The sequence below is a fragment of the Ailuropoda melanoleuca genome, chromosome 4, assembly GCF_002007445.2.
Source record: "Ailuropoda melanoleuca isolate Jingjing chromosome 4, ASM200744v2, whole genome shotgun sequence".
Classification (NCBI taxonomy): Eukaryota; Metazoa; Chordata; class Mammalia; order Carnivora; family Ursidae; genus Ailuropoda; species Ailuropoda melanoleuca.
Genome location: NC_048221.1, coordinates 47,955,840 through 47,973,233, shown reverse-complemented (window position 1 = coordinate 47,973,233; position 17,394 = coordinate 47,955,840). Strand labels below are relative to the sequence as shown.

At 37.7% G+C, this 17,394-nt stretch overlaps 1 protein-coding gene across 2 annotated transcripts in view; it reads right to left on the bottom strand.

Moving 5' to 3' along the window:
* Positions 1–1,825: 1,825 nt before the first annotated feature.
* GRM7 (glutamate metabotropic receptor 7) overlaps positions 1,826–17,394 on the bottom strand; it is an 885,418-nt gene continuing 869,849 nt past the window's right edge. Inside the window, exon 10 of one of the 2 annotated variants that reach the window (XM_034658683.1) lies at positions 1,826–2,974. In XM_034658683.1, the coding sequence (XP_034514574.1) occupies positions 2,925–2,974 (50 nt within the window). In that variant the 3' untranslated portion in view covers positions 1,826–2,924. The remainder of the gene's footprint in view (positions 2,975–17,394) is intronic. The other variant, XM_034658681.1, reaches the window with a different exon arrangement.

Genomic DNA, 17,394 nt, shown 5'->3' with positions numbered 1-17,394 from the left:
ATAATATATACAATATGTATTAAATGTATATGTAAATATATAATCTACATAATGTATATAAATAACAGTTCCTTATATAGTGCTGTAGAAGGTTTAACTTTTATCCTTGTCATTGTCTTGATCACTGTTATCTCTGAGGATCCAGGGGCAGAGCAAAGGTCCTTGGCAATAGCTCTTTCCAATCCTAGATAGGATTGCCTGCACTCTTGCTTATACATCGGAATCATTGGGAAAGGCTCTTACGTGATTTCTTGGTGAAATAAATTATTTTCCTACATGGCCAGAAGTCAGCGTAGCTTGCCCGTGTGCTCGTCTACAGATTGTGTTTGCATGTCTGGAATGAGAAAGTGCTGTACCCTTCATTTTAAGTCAAGAAGTAACCATGTGGTGATGCTGAGGCTAGCTCACACATGTGGCGAGTCAGTCAGGGGCCAAGCAGTGGTCCAAGCCCTTTGCATGGATTTTTTTCCTCTTAATCCTCCTAAGTCTTTGAGATACGTAGCACTATTACTGTGTTTTCTGGTGGAGGAAATGGAGGATTCAGAATGTTTCTGTAACGTCCCCCAGGATAGCTAGCAGGAGGGGAGCGAGCTTGCACACTCAGTTGTTTGGCTGTACTTGAAAATGTGGATGATCCAAAACTCTTATCTGCTGTGATTAGCTTTTTATCTCATTGGTCTATTGTTTGAAGGGGGTTTAAGGGATAGGAAAAGGTGGGAGATATTTTAATTTTTCTCAGTGTGATACTGGTATGAGATCTCTAGTCTTTGTATACACATTTCCTGAGCCAAGGTTGAGCAGCAAGAGGTTAGTGGATTCTAGACACAGTAGAAAATCAGTCACAAGTAGATCCACAGTGGGCCATTTAAATCCATTTAAATGGATTTTGGGGCCTTGCCCTCAGTGCAAAAGACCAGTGTCACCCTCTGTAGATGACATTCTTTTGTGCTTCTGACACCCAAGTTAGTGTGAGTTTATCCAACGGTATTTCCTACATTTGAGTTTGGGGAACCCCAAGTCCTTTTTTTTTATTTTAAGATTTTATGTATTTATTTGACAGAGATAGAGACAGCCAGCGAGAGAGGGAACACAAGCAGGGGGACTGGGAGAGGAAGAAGCAGGCTCACAGCAGAGGAGCCTGATGTGGGGCTCTATCCCATAACGCCGGGATCACGCCCTGAGACGAAGGAAGATGTTTAACCGCTGTGCCACCCAGGCGCCCCTGGGGAACCCCAAGTCTTAATCTTGCTGTCAACATGGCCACCATATTTGCTTGAAAGTATAGACAAATGCATTGTTGTAGTAATCTTTACTTAGATCCTTTGGTTAAGTTTCACAGAGACATTTATCTTTTCACTCACTTGCCCCCAGATTGTTTATTGAAGCTAATATTTCTTTATTTTCTGTTCCCTCTGACACTTTTTCTTAATTTCTCCATTTATTTATTTATTTATTTATTTATTTATTTATTTATGTTTATTATATTCAGTTAGCCACAGTTTGGCTCTTTTTGATGGGTAGCTTACTGAGTCAATTTCTGAGGGTTGTCAGGTCTTCAGTTTGAAGGAAGCAAAATGCATGGGCTTTGAGATACTCCTTTTTTATGAGAGCATTTAGTACTTCTGGGTTTATCATCTACATTTCAGATTTGGCTTTACTTGTGAGCTTAGGCTTGTTTCTTTAACAGGTTTGGTTGTTTTCAGTGTTCCCTGACTTAAGACTTTATGAAATAAGCTATAACTAAAAGGGAATAAACAACTAAAACTATTTATTTCAGGAAATAAAAAAGTTAACCAAAGTATTTTATTGGTACATTCTTGGACAATATCACAGAATTGAAAGAGAATGGAAAGGGGGAGTTTTTCAGCAAGGGTGTTTTTCCACTAAATTGGCACATAAGCAGCAAGATTAACGAAAGTACTTATTACAAACAGTAAAAAACATACATGCTTTTTTTTTAAAGTCCTTATCACACTGGTCAGTCATAGGGGGGCATGAACAAAACCTCAAGACATGAAAAATCCATATTCTTTTCTTCAAATAGCTTAACCATTATTAAAATTATTGCAAAACATCCATATACCTTAATTAAAATAACAAAAGAGAACGCAAATACAAATATTGAACATAAATTATTAACATGTACTGTAAAATACATTACTGGCATGCATTCCAAAGATCAAGACCTCTATTCAGTTCAGCCAATACCTTCCTTTCGTGAGACCTATCCTTATACCAAAGATAGGTGGGGCATACTTTCTCAGCACAGTTTTTGGTCTTTAAATATCTTTTTTGTCTTAAAAAAAATAACATGATTTGCAATGGTACCATAATCATAATTATAAAGTCATTACATACGTGGTTTTAATTTCCTTTTTTTTTAAGTCTGCCGAGATCTTTGTAACATTTGAATTGTTGCAAAATTTTTCTATATATTCCGCCGTCTGAGAGAATAGGGCTGTGTGGAAACAAGGCATTCGAAAACAAACAGTGAACCGAGGTACAACATCAGATGGCAAAGTGCAAAAGTCCTCACAAACTGTACAGAAAATTTCAAAACCTTGCAGTCTGGAAGTACATACGTAGAAAGACAGGTCAGCCCCAAAACGTTCACTGTGGCTCTCGGTGGTTCATCCTAAAGAGCCTGGGTGGGACTTGAGTCTCAACATTCCCTCTGGTAGGGAAGGTCCAAAATTGCAGCCGAGTTGGCAGTGCTGATGCCAGTGACTTATTAAGCCAAGATAAAGTAAGAATATTTCATAAAGCAGCTGTGTAGGACACTTGGATCCTCTAACGTTGGTCTCCTGGCCAGGGATGCTCCTCCAGTGATGGGCAGCGGGCAGGACCAAAAGAGTCCTATGCCAGGTTGGGTGACGAAATAACTGAGGGTCTTCCTCCTCCATGGTTCCATGGAATGAAACGGGTTAGATAACCAGGTTATTATAACTGACATACTTCTTTTTTGCAGCAGGGCCTGGAAAAAAATGTAAGAGTCAGTTGTAGCAATGACCTTATTCACAAAGGTAGAAGCAGAAGTAGTTCTGGGATGACTTGGGTGCAATGTCAAGATGGAGCAGTGCACCAGTGAGGAACACACAAATCACTTTGGGTTCCTAGGACTCTTTCTAAGCTTTTATCTACTAAAAGCTGCAGTGTCCAGCAATTTGCAAACCATCTGTGCTCTCTATTCTGAGATATCTCCAACCTCCCTCTTCATGGTTTGTAATGGTTAGTAAATTAATTAGTGGATGCCATGCTTTCTAATTAGCCGACCCTAAGCTTAAAGGGCCCATCCATGTTGCAGTATATTTTGTCGTGTGATCTTCTCCCAGACCTTCTCATAATAAGTGGCCATTGCCTGGGACAGGTCTGTCCTGGGTCATTGCGATTAATTTCGTTTGACTACAGATTAGGTCAGCCAGTGCCTTTTTATAGTTAGGATTCACACAATCAAATTACTAGTGACTGACTTACACAGTGTTATCATCAGTAAGTTGTAAATGGTGATTCGTGGAACTATTTCCACCAATGTTTGAGGTGGATCCTCACCGTGCATGCCTTATATTTGTTTTCTTTAAATAATAAAGTTACTTTTCTATTTTGTACAGTGATTCTAGAACCCAGCACTACTCATTCATTCATTCAATCATTCATTCACTCATTCAGCAGATATGCATTGGTTGCCTACCATACACCAGATGTGGGGCTAGGCACTGATGAACAGCTGATGAGCAAATCAGATTCTTTCCTGTCCTCATGCTGGAAACAAAGACACCAAGATCCCAAAGTATGACTGATTTATATTATACTTTAGTTCTCAATACCAAGTAGTACAATTGCTGTGATGTGACATGTTCTTTATTCATTAGATCTTAGTGGTTTTGCATCAGCTTCTGTTGGACACAAAGTAACTGTCACGTAGCATTACCGATGGCTTATTTTACTTACTGTGTTTTATTCTAAATAGTATTGTTCATTTAATATAAAGAAGTAACAAGAATTCTTCCACACCTCTTAAGTAGGGATTCATATGGGAATTTAGAAGAATGGAGAAGACACAGTAACATACTGAGAGAGAATTTCTATCTGAACTTTGAGTACGTAGTGCTGCCAGTATATTACAGATATATAGATGCATGTGTACACTATACAAAAAGACAGATTTTATTTTCTGGATTAAAAATTCAGGCTCTCCTGGTAAATTCTGATTTGAAGACTCACACTCATTTATCTATTAAATCGCATTGCATTTATTAACTGAAATTAGAGGAGAAAATAGAATTATATGACATTAAGGACTTCTGGAAAATCTGGCCATGAACTGGGTCATGCTGCATCCTCCTTGATAAATACATGGTGTCAGTAATGCCCCAGCCTTCTAAGAAGGTTCCCATTGTTAATAGAGCCTTCACTGTCTTCACTGATATCCTTCGTTTGAGTATAAAGAGAAAAACTTTGTAAATGTTTTCTTTACTCTGAAGCCCTTTTACAGTGTCATAGCTAGAAAACTCCAGCAGATAGTTGCAAGAAATAATCACAGCCTGCCTTGTCAAATGGGAATCTAATTATCCTCAGCAAAAAGGGGAGGGGGGGATCAAAGAAAAAACCCAGAGGTTTAATGACCTAAATATCTGAGATTACCTCTCTCCTGTGATTATTGTGTGACTGTTCTCCATATAAGCATAACGGTCTTGTGAAAAAAGCAAAACATATTTGAAATTCCTCAAGCAGGTTACTTGAAAAAAAACAAATTTCTCCACAAGAGTCTTCACCAAAAGAATAAGGAAGTTAGAAAATACTGTCCTTAAATCGTAAATCTGATCATTGGTTTGCATTAAACTGTCATTGAGATGAGGTTATGTTGTAAAAAATTCAAAATGATAATGATAGTAGTAGAAATTCACTGATGTTTGGCATGGATTATCTTCTCCTGTTTGTAAGCCTTCAGATGAATGCTGTTTATAAACCCCGCATTACATAGGAAGCGCCTGAGGCTCGAAGGGACCAGCATTCCAAAATGAGGCTGACGTTTGAATCTACAGTTTGCTCTCCAGACCATAGTAGGAAGACCATGCTGCACTTGGACTCACCTGACCCAGGTTCTGATTCAGCTCTATCACTTGAGGTGTGATCTAGACCAGTCCAATGACATTGAACTTCTCTGAGCCTTTGTAAAAATGGGTAGAGTAATTGTTACCCTGTGGCCTGTTAATGGCATAAATGTATGAAATAGTTCAGTTTCTCATCTGGCAACATAATGCATAAAGGTATTTTTAAATTACAAAATTCTATACAAATGATTAGCCTCAATTCATGCTTTCTTGGCAGAATAGCTGAGGAACTTTGCAGCAAAATGCTAATGGAGTTGTGTAGGTCCTAGAATGGCAATTTATGTGCTTTTCAGAGCAATGCCCAATGTATTATAATGTTTATTTTTAAAATGTTCTAGCCTTATGAGTAAATAAGATAAGTACCAGTGGTGTCTGATAATTCCATGTATTTGAATAGCAATGTAGTTTATGGCCTAGAAAAGAAAATTGATTAGCTCAAAATAGTTGTGCAGTGAAACACTTTCTAAGAAATATACTTTTAGTATTTTAAAATAGTTAGAATTTTTTTCTCTTGTAAAGTTACAATTTTTCTTATAAAGTTACAAGGAACATTAAGAATATATGGCAGGGTCCATATCGAATTTTTAAAAGTTACCTACATCAGTAGTTTTCAGAGGAAGGTATCTTAAAGAGTTGATGTTTATAATGGGGCAGTATGATGGATACTGGTTTTTGGAATGAATTACTTTGCTACTTAAAAATGTTAAACATTCCATCGTACTATTGGTGTTTTGTCAAAATCAAACTGGATTTGACATTAACTTGAACTACAAGTGAATTACTTGTTTTCCTCTTTAATTTCTCATGAGACTTTTTGTCTCACAAAAGCTTCATTTCTCAAGTATGTTCCATGGAACACTTATAACCCAGACTATAGAAGTGAAGAAAAAAATAATAATAAATGGAGAGGAAAAAAGTCTTATGGATATTATGAGAAACATTGAATTTTGGAAAACATAAATAAATATAAAATTTTGGATAAATAAGATTAAATAAGCCTCTTTTCTCTATCCCATATTTAATTTCTTTATTTTTTTAAATAATAAGGAACTGTGTAGTTCATTGACAATATTCCATCTATTTCTGTGAGCTCTTGTTAAAAATTTAAATGTGTGTATATATATATATATATATATATATATATACATACATACATACATACATATCAGTGTATGAAGGAAGTGATTCAAACAGCCACAGAAAGTGTAGGCAGGAGTTTATCACAGCCTTGAAAATAGCAAATGAATATATTTACATCGTTGCTTCAGGTGCCCCTCCATCCCCTCCATCCACCCATAGGAAAAACACAGTCTGAGCCTTCCCTACTTTCCCACCCCCACTGCAAGTGCTTCCCTCCTTCTCTCAACCCAGGCTGTTACCCCGACGTGGTTCTGCATCTTTCCCAGTGAGGCTCATGCTGCTACTGTGTCTGTAGCTGCCCATAAAATATAGAGAGTTTTGCTTTGTGTTTTTTCAATTGCACAATATCACTCCGTGCATATCCATTTTACAACCTGTTTTTCATATAACATTGTAGCTTTTATATTTATGTTGATTTGGTAATCATAATTACTACATAGTTTCTCATATAAACATAGCAAAAGTTTCTAATTCTTTTTTTATTGATGGACTCTACTTACTTTATAATTGTTTTCAATAGCAAACAATGCTGGAATAAATGGGATTTGAAAACTGATGTCATTTATAAAGTTAAATGGTAAAAAAACTATAAACTAGGAGAAATTATTTGCAAATTTAACTGACAAAGGATTGTTATACAAAATTTTTAACATATACGAATGAATTAAAGACGATCTGATTTTTAAAAAATGAATTAAGTGATATCAAAAAGTAATTTGTAGATTAAACACATGAAAATGCTCAGCCTCGTCAATTGGAAAAATGCAAATTAAAATAATAAAGAGATGGCATTTCATGCCCAGCCATTACAAAATAAAAAGTGTATTTGCACTGATACCACATACTAGTGGGGGTGTGAAGTGTGGATTCTTAGACTATTCTGGTAAGAATGGAAACTGGTATAATTGTCATGAGAGAACCATACATACATAGCATTGACTCAGCAGTGTTATTTCTACATATATGCCTGAGATACCTTTTCACATGTGCACATGGACATGTACGGGGCTTCTCAGGGCTATTAACATAATGTTGTGCTTTGTGATTCTCTAAGAGAATTCTCCCATAGCAGCTGAGCATGTAGAACAAATGAGCAAAGTGGGTCAAGTGTAAGATATTAAAGAACAGCATGAACCCTGATCCATTGAAAAACACTTGCCCCATGTGACAGCATAATGATCTGTAGGATGTTACCCTAATTTAGTGAGGCATTTCATTTTTTAAAGAGGAGCTGGACTTCTGTGTTGTTAAAGTTTCATTTTTCATTCATTTGAAATCTCTTTGCAAACGTCATTTTTCATTTATTGAGCACATGTTATGTATTGGGCTTCCTTTCAGGCATTATAAATGCCTATTTTTTAGTACCAGGTTCAAAATCATATTAAAACCTTGAGCAAGTCAAAGGAAAGAAGCCAGGGGCTACAGTAAGTCTCTGGGAAGCCTCTTTGTAACTCTCTGATGCTGTTTGCACTGTTTTCCAGCTTTATTTGACTGTACTCTCCCCACTTTTCAGTGGATCTCTTCGCACTATACAAGAATGTACTTTTGGTTATTTCTTAAAGGTTGATCCTGCCTATTACTTCCATCCTTTGTAAGCTTACCAAACTCAGGAACACTGGTTTATTGCTTGCCTGATGAAACTTCTCTCAAACTGACTGTTCTGTGAACCCATTCTAAGTGGTATCTGTGCCTCCCCTGCCCTCTACCATTGCTTCCCTTCAACCATAATTCGCAGTTGTTGCTTAGTTAAAAATACTTTATTTTTTTTAAAGATTTTATTTATTTGTCAGAGAGCATGCACAAGCAGGGGGAGTGGCAGAGGCAGAGGGAAAAACGGGCTCCTCACTGAGCAAGGAGCCCAGTGTGGGACTCAATCCCAACACCCTGGGGTCATGACCTGAACCGAAGGCAGACACTTAACTGACTGAGCCACCCAGGTGTCCCTAAAAATACTTTAAATGGAAGAAATTCTTCATATTATAGTTTACAGTTACTAAAACAAAAGGAAATACTTTTAGCTATTAGTTCTGTGGTCACTGGCCTATTTCCTGCCTGTCCATTTCATTAGTAAATGGCTTTATCCCATCACTTAATGGCAAATGAGTATGTTACTTTCGATTGTTAATTTCTACTCAGAATTTCAAAAAAGCTAGTAAACTTCCTATATCTTACTAAAAAAAATCATTTCTAATGATTTTTCCTCAATCTATTTTTTTTCAATTGATTGTCATCTAAAAGTAGCATGTTACTTAGCCAAAAAGATGGAAAACCCAAGGATGGAGAATATGATTACCAAAAAAATGAGGCATTCACAATTGTGCAAGTCAAGCACTGATATAAAAAAATCTGAGACTTTTCTGCATCTTTTCTGTCCCACCTCCAGCTCTACCACAACAACTTACCAGGAGAACGTTGGAGTATTTGTCTTTATGTTAGTTAGCTGGACTTCTTGACACAAAAAGCTTGGCAGGGGTGAAAATGCAATCAGCTAAATATGTCAGGATTCCACATCACCAGTAATTCTAATCTTGTCACCAGAGATCCAAAATCTGAATTTCTGTCCATATATCCAACCATCACTCTAATATAATATTATTTATTATTTTTTTAATAATAATTTTTATTATGTTAGTCACCACACAGTATATCCTTAGTTTTTGATGTAGTGTATTATTTAGCACCTGTTAAATACCAGTCACTTTAATGCATGCTGATCTTGCAAAATAGGCTTGGAAGTTTGCAAGTTATTTGTTTGATTCTCATTCATTGTAAATTTGGATTATTTGACAACATTTAGAGAAGACTGCCATGTGCCATCAGCAAGGGCTTGGCATTCCTTTGTTGTTTTTCCTATGGAACATGATCAGCATAAGGCAGGAGATCATGGGCCATACTCATACTGAGAGGAGTCCCCAAAGCAAATTGGCACCTTCACCAACGTTGAATAAGGGAGGCTGTTCAATGGATGATGGGACCAGTCTACCATATTTGCAGACAATAGTAATCCGGGTCAAGAAAACAGAGAAGCAACATCTTGGAGATGCTTAGGAAAATATGTGCGAAGTGTTTGCTCCATTTTCATTAGGAACAAAGATATGAGTTGGGTGTAGTCCCCTTTGTTAAGGAATTTGCTTTATGGTTGGGGTTGGGGAAGCGATTATAGGGCCTGCGATAAGTGCTTAAAGATATTTGACAAGGGCTAATTAACTCTGTCTTGGATGGGGGTGTTTTGTACTAAGCCTGAGAAGGCTTCTCATTGAAATGGTCACTTCATCTGGATGATGAATGGGAAAATATAAGAAGGATGCAGATGATTTAAAAGTATACCATGTTCCTATCAAGGTGCATGGGGAGGGGAGTCAGTTCTGGAACTGAAGGTTGACAGGGCAGGAGGGTCCAGATAATTATTTCAGTAAATATGCATGCTGCCATACTAAATTCAAGACACTGGAAGTAGTGATGAACAAGACAAACTCCCTATGGTTATTTAGCTTCCTGGTGGAGTCTCTTGTCAAAGGCCTTGAATGCCAAGGTAAACCAATGGTGGTTGAGAGGCCATGGGAAGCCATCAGTCATTTTGAAGCAGAATCTTCAACTTGGAGTTCCCTCCCTACAATGTTAACTAGCTTTCTCCTAAACTTGTTACCTCCTACTCCTTATTCTTTTTATAGTTTCTCAAAGTCACTTGATTCAGGGAGACTTTCCTGACCTCCTCCAGACTAGTTAGGTGTCCCTGCTCTCTTGTCCATGGCTTCTCTACTTTTCCTTTGCCATACTTAGCACAGCCAGGTGCATCATTTATTGTTCATTGCTCCTGTGTGTCTCAGACATTAGCAGTGCAGGTGTAAGAATGGAAAAGACCCTTGTTTTTCCTAGTGCTTAGTAAGTGTGTAATAGCAAGTCAGTGCTCTGTACTGAAGAATCACTGCAGAGAGGCTTCTCTCTGAAGTCATTGCCGGATCTAGGAGCCTTTTAGGAGAGAAGGAGAGTTCTGCCCTACCCCCACCACCTCTGCCCCCACCCCAGAATACTTGGGAACTTCATTGGCTTTGTCAAACTTTTTTTTCTTTTTTTCCTCAATGCCCCACTTGGTGCTATTGTATACAAAGCTTTTGCTGTAACTCCTTAGATTTCATTTGTAACTTTTAAATCATGGTATTCTTTTTTTCCCCTTTTAAAGCAGCCACAGAGCCCCAAAACAGCCTAGCTAAAATTGAGAAATCAATTTTCAATTCTGCCATGAAAACAGTCAATGAACATTCTAGTGTTTCTATAAAAAATCTAATTTGTTTTTTAAGATGTAAACCATCAAGCTGAGGGTTACGTGGTTCTTGGAAGACGTTTTGGAAGCAAATAGACTAGGTCTCTGTTAGGAAACATCTTTAAGCTTGGCCAAGTTAAAATCTGGGTAGTTTGATTGAGGCTCTATATGTTTTGTCCTAGAAACAAAAAGGATGCACTAAATTACTGCATCAAAGATTTCTACTTTTTCTCGTTATGCACTCTGCCTGGGCATTGGAAAGCTCTTGTGTAGTTTACGGTTTCAGTCTCTTATGCCTCTGAGTGTTCTGGAGCATATTATGGATGCAGGGGTGCATCCAAGACTGAAGCTGTGCATGAGAGCCTGTCTTAAGGATAATGTCACAAATGAGGCAATAGTGACAAAATAGTAGCAGAGTAGCACTTAGTGTTCCTGGATGAAAAGCTCTAGCTAAAATCCAGGTCTTGCTATTTTGGGGTAGGAGATTCACAGTCCTTTCATTCATTTCTGTTTTCCTTATTCCACTATTGCTAAGAGCTCATGGTGTGCTAATGGTAATTTGTTAAAAACCAATGGCACAGAGGTAGGGGAAAACAGTATCTTTGAACAACTCCTGCTTCAGTGCAATTCAACACATATTTATTGACCACCTACTATGCGTCGAACACTATGATAGGCAGGGAAATTTAACCATGTTACAGAGCTGCACAGCCCCTGATTGTAGGGTGCTTACATCCTATTGGGAAGAGGCAGATAATTTTTTTAAAAAGTAAATGCATCCAATTCTTGTTATTTGTTGTTATATTCTATAAAGTTGTCATAAACACTAAATTATTGAATACTGAACCATTGCTCCTAGGGGAAATACAAGGTTAGGTTCCTATGAGACTCTGGCCACAACATTTTATCAACCAATCAAGATATAACCTTGATTTATGTTTGTTTCTTTATGAAGATGCCTTATTTAATATATGTTATTGACTGGTTATCATTGAACTCATGGCCAACAGAATTATAACTCATAGTGTTCCATCAAAAACTAATGAGGTACTGTAATATGACTAACATAACATAATAATAAAAAAATTATAACTCATGCCTAAACAAAGTTAAATAATACATGCATCCTGAACTCAAGAACACTAGATAGCTCTTCAGTTTGGGGACTGTTTTAAACAGCAAAATCACTGACAGAAACACAAAAATGCAAAACTTAGGTATTAAACAGACTGCAAATTCACCCTTAGAGCTGAAACAAGGCAGAGCATCATCTTTTTCAGCCTTAGCTGAGACTGTGTGCATGGAATGACTCAAATATTTTCCTACTCTGAATATGCCTGCAAACAACTACAAAAGCACAAGTAATGGTTTTGGAGTTACACATCCATTTCAGCAAGTAAGGGAGTTTGTAAATAGATAATCCATGAATAATGAGGTTCAACTCTATGCTGACAATCCCAAACACTATGAAAAAAAAAAGTTGACTAAGGGGCTAGACAGAGATTAGGCTGAGGTTGCTGTCCTAGGAAAGGTGACAGTTAAGGTTCAGAGAAGATGATATTGGAGCAGAGGCTTGAAGGAAATGAGGAAGAACCTATGAAAATTCTTGAATCATAGGGTGAACAGCAGGTGCAAAGCCCTGAGGTTGGCATCTGAAAAGCTAGGATGGCTGGAATAAAGAGAGTGAGCAGAAATGGTAGTACGTGTGAAGAATCCCAACATGGTAGAAGGTGCCATCATAAACTCAAGGAAAGTTTTAAAGTGGAAGGAGTATCTTGAGCAGTAAATTGTGGACATTTCTCTGCCAGGGAACCCAGGAGTCAGGGGTACAGGTATTGAAGAACATTCCATGTGGTGGACATGACATTGGGGCAAAGGCTTGTTTTGTGAAAAAGCTGGGTGTTTGGAGAGAATGGCAAAATGTGTGGAGCATTTAAAGAGGACAAGGTTCATGGAGATTAATCTCAGGTTGGCAAGGGTATTTTATGTACATGTAGGGTTCTCGTTATGAAGATGAACTGTGAGAAGTTCACCATATTTGAAAGCAGTAGAGAATGTTCCAACAGTAACATGAAGGATGAATTGGGAATAGAGAAGAGGTGGGTAGTAAGTACAGGCAGGGAAATCAGCGGCAATTAATGGAGTGATTAGGGTTGTGTTTGTGATAAGTGGAATTCCAAGACAGTATACAGTGGGGTTCTAGATGAGGAAGCATCTCATAGTGCCAGCAATGCCCTTGCAAACACCTTGTTCTCTTAGGCATGAGAACATGGGAAAGAGCCTTTAGGGCCATTATCATGGGGAAGTGCCTTGAGGCCAGAGCTATGTTGTTTATTTGATTGATTGATATTTAATTTAGGAGAGGGTGTATGTGACATAGCAGACAAGTGTTGTTAAGTTCAGTTAGGCTGACTTTTAATGTGACTCTAGATCTTAGAGAATCCAGGGGGCTCAAGGAGAAGAAACCAGAGAAGACCTGGCCAAAGCAAAGGAAAGAGATAAAGGAAGCCTTAACTTTCCTTCCTTTCTTGGAATCCAACTCATCTTAACTTGGTAGGCAAAAGACAGAGCCTGAGAACTGAATCTCTGTCCAGAAATAAAGATGTAGCATTTCATAGGCTGTATATTTTGGGATATGGGCTTTGGAAGATGGAAGGATTAGAATCTGCTACAGATAACAGAAATCAGCCAAAACTTCAGCTTCAGAGGGGAGGAGGATGGGGGAATGGGATAGGATGGTGATGGGTAGTAAGGAGGGCACGTATTGCATGGTGCACTGGGTGTTATATGCAACTAATGAATCACTGAACTTTACATTAAAAAAAATAAAAATAAAAAATAAAAAAATATAAAAAAATAAAAAATAAAAAAAAAACAACAAAATAGTGTGTCCTCCCAAGTGGCTATAGAAAGAGCAGCCTTAGACAGGGCCTAGATCCTACTCACCACTAACTCCTTGTGTGACCATGAATAATTATCTTTTCTCTCTAAGTCTTTGTCTCCCGTGTGTATGAGAACAGATACCATCCAAGATTATGTAAGTTTAAATAAAGCATTAATATACATGGGGAAAATACTGACAGTTTAAAGTTTGTTAGAAGTAAATTCTTAATAAACAAATTTATTTTTATTCTCTTTAAAACAAACAAACAAACAAAAAAAACCCTTCAGTTTAAAGCAAATACAAAGCACATGTCTACTAAATGTTAAACACTGGTTTCTGGGGATACAGAGGGAATAAGACATGTCCTTGTCCTCAAAGAGGTCTCAATCTAATAGACCAGATTCCCCTGTGGCTAAATTGGGCATGGATTGTAAAGCTTGAATATATAACAGTGAGATGTCATACATCAGCTTCCACTATTATGTCAGTTTCAACATCAGAACTTTGTAATGATAGAACGTTCCTTTTTTCCTTTTTTCTTATTATTTTTTCATATTAATTCGCTCATTTATTTAACAATAGTAAATTTTTATGAGCAAAGACATTAACATTAAACAACAGTGAATTTCAAGGTGCTTTATTTTTTTCAAGATAAATAACAAACTTTTAAAAAAGTAAAATATTAAATCCTATGAATCAATACTAGGGAAATATGTATTTAGACAAAAAATGTATTAAGAATGTTGAGACCAAGCTATATGCATAAAGATGTTCATGAAGAGGTAAAATAATATTTGTGGCTTTGAAGAATCTAAATCTCTAACACTAGACAGGGGTTAAATAAATTCTAAAGCATTCTTCAATGGGGCATTTAAATCTATCAAAGATAATGGTTATTAAGATGATGGAGCAACTTTGGAAATGCTTATGCCATAGCATTAATAACATTTAGCACAAAGAATAGGTTACAGAATTGTGAGCATTCTATAATTAAAACTGTGTACTGGGAAGTCTGAAAGAAATGGATCAAATTATTAAAAGCTAAAAGAAAGCTGGTGGACTTTTTATGTCAATATCATAATGGACAAAAATGTGGAACTATTTCAGATTAGAGGAGTCTAGAGAGACAAAAACATTAAATGCAGTGCCTGATCCTTGACTGCACCGTGAATTAAAAATAAACAAAACCCCCCAAAATATTAGCTGTATTGGGGAAAGGGGGAACATTTGAATTTTGACTTTATAGTAAGTAGTAACACTGCTTACAAGACGGAGCAGACAACAGAATTTGTATTCAGATAAAAGATGGATGGAAGAGCCCCCTAACCACGCCATGCGTGAGTATCGATAGTGGCTTCTTTTTGAGGTTCTGGAAGAGTATACTGGAAGTTGATTATGGCTGAGGGCTAATATTAGCAAACTGGTTTTACCACTCTGGGCTCCCATGAACTAATCCAAGCAACAGAGTCTGTGCTCAACCATAGCAGGTGCCTCATGGTTTCATACTTTCCAACTTCAGTGTTCTCTCTAGAAATGTTTCTCTTCTCTCCTTTTGTCTCACACATCGCCAGTCTGCTACTTTGAATAGAGTGGATTGATAATGGCCCTTTAGTGCACAGATTAGGTTCAAGGAGTTTAAGATGACTTAACAATCCTGAGAGATACCTTTCAAATTCCTAATTTTAAATTGATGGTTTACAGTCTTTGCTCAAACATATTCTCTTTGCCACGCTAATGCCTAATGGATCTGTCCACACTGCCTGTTCCTCTTTGTACTTAAGGTCAGACCACTTGTGATGTAACTCGAGGGATTCGGACAGGAGATGGGAATTCCCATCCCTAGAATTCAGCAGGGTCTTGTGGAAATGAGCACTTAGCTTGATTCAAGGCATTGGGTTTGGAGAAACTAGACGGAGGAAGCAGAAAAGTGCCTTCTATCAGAAAAGATTAAGAGACTCTGAAGATTGGACACCAGAGACTGGGTGATAAATGATATTAGAGAATTACTATGACCTTGGTTAGATAGGAAAATTATATGATGGTAAGGTTGGAGAATGTTTGCATTTTATGATGAGCTAAAATATTTTAGAGTAAAGGATCATGGTATCTGTAGTTATCTTTAAAATGGTTCAAGGCAAAAATTACATAGGTACAGATGAAGCAAGTAGGGGAAAATATTAGTTGTTCAGTCTTGGTGGTGGATTATGTGCTATTTTCCTTCTACTTTTCTGAATGCTTGAGAAGTTTTATGATTAAAAATCTTGAGACCTGTCGTCTCCAAAGCAAAATTTATGCTTCACAACTTTGCTGAGAGCTAGCCCTACCTTTGTCTCATATCATTTGCCACCAGGAAGCAGTGACCTCAAGACAGTTTTGTATCCCAGAGAAGAGATGAAAACAAATGGCAGTTGTTTCTGTGGCCTGATGTAGAATGCCGATGATCTCATTCAAGAGTGATCATCAAAATATCCACCAGAGTAAAAAGTAGAACAGTGGAAAAGATGGACAGACAGACATACAAGGATAACCACCACTCAGTTGTATGACCTTTGGCAAGTTACTTTATCTCTCTGTGTCTCTGTTTCCTATCTGAAAAATGGACATAAAAAGAGTGCCAACGATGTTAGGATAAAAGGTGTTAATGCATGTGAGACACTTACAGTGGGATTTAGTATAATTTTAATATATCTTAGCTGTGATCTGGCTTTTCTCTGGATGTGTTTGGAGAATGTCACACACATAACACTGATTGATTTTGCGTGCACTGCCTTTCCCTTGGAAGAAAGGGGTCCTTCCACAGCAGAAGGTCAGGCTGCCTGTAAAATGAAACCAAATTAGTTTGGTTTTTGGATGCTTGTAGGGTGCCAACAACTTTCCTTGAGGAGGTTTAAGGAGTTGTCACAAGACCTAGTGCCTTTTTCCATTCATTGAAAAGGAATCTGTCAAGTCACTGTCAACATGTTTCCACTTCCATCCAGCTATACTGCCATCATTAGCCACTGCTTCATCTCTGCAAAAGTGTAACACCGAACTCTTGTACTTTGAGAGATTGTGTTAATCAACTGGAGCCAAAGCGGGAGGCAGGAGTTTGGCAGGTTCTATTGTGGCAAAAATGACAGTTTTCTTACTGTATGGACAGACTTGTACACATAATCAATGGCTGTTGCTACTCCTACATACAGTCCATGTCATTTTTGTGCAATACTGGAACCGGTACTCATTAACTCTAGGAACCTTTCCTGTAGTACCATTATGGTATTGGCAAAATCAATGACTAGAGCCTGTAAATGCACATTTACTTATGTAGTGCTTTTATCTATTTTGATTTAGTAATTGGATATCAACTGATGAGCACCATAGGAATGTCATTTAGATGAGCTGATGTGAGTTATCCTCTATTTATTCAGTCCTTAACTTGGCAGGCAAGATTTGAGCTGTGTCTGCACTGATAAAACAAGTTGAAGAGTGGGACACTACCAAGTCGATTCTATCAAAAAAACTGAGCCTGAAGCTATCCATGTGTGTCTATGATACACGAATGTATAAGCACACTGGGTCCATATGACACAGGTTCTTTAGCAACACACTTAGCAGTGACCACTCAAATTTCCATGTTTTCCGGGGAGCATTTATATACCCCATACCCAACAACCTGTTACATCCCAAAGGATAGTCATACAACTTGATCACAAATGGTGTAGGGTAAATCCTTAATCTCAGCAAACATTGCTGAGATGATGAAATACTAATTTTTTTTAAAGATTTTATTTATTTATTTGACAGAGATAGAGACAGCCAGCGAGAGAGGGAACACAAGCAGGGGGAGTGGGAGAGGAAGAAGCAGGCTCATAGCAGAGGAGCCTGATGTGGGGCTCGATCCCAGAACGCCGGGATCACGCCCTGAGCCGAAGGCAGACGTTTAACTGCTGTGCCACCCAGGCGCCCCAAAATAATAATTTTTTAAAAAATTCTCAACAGTTCTTCTTTCCCTGAAGTTA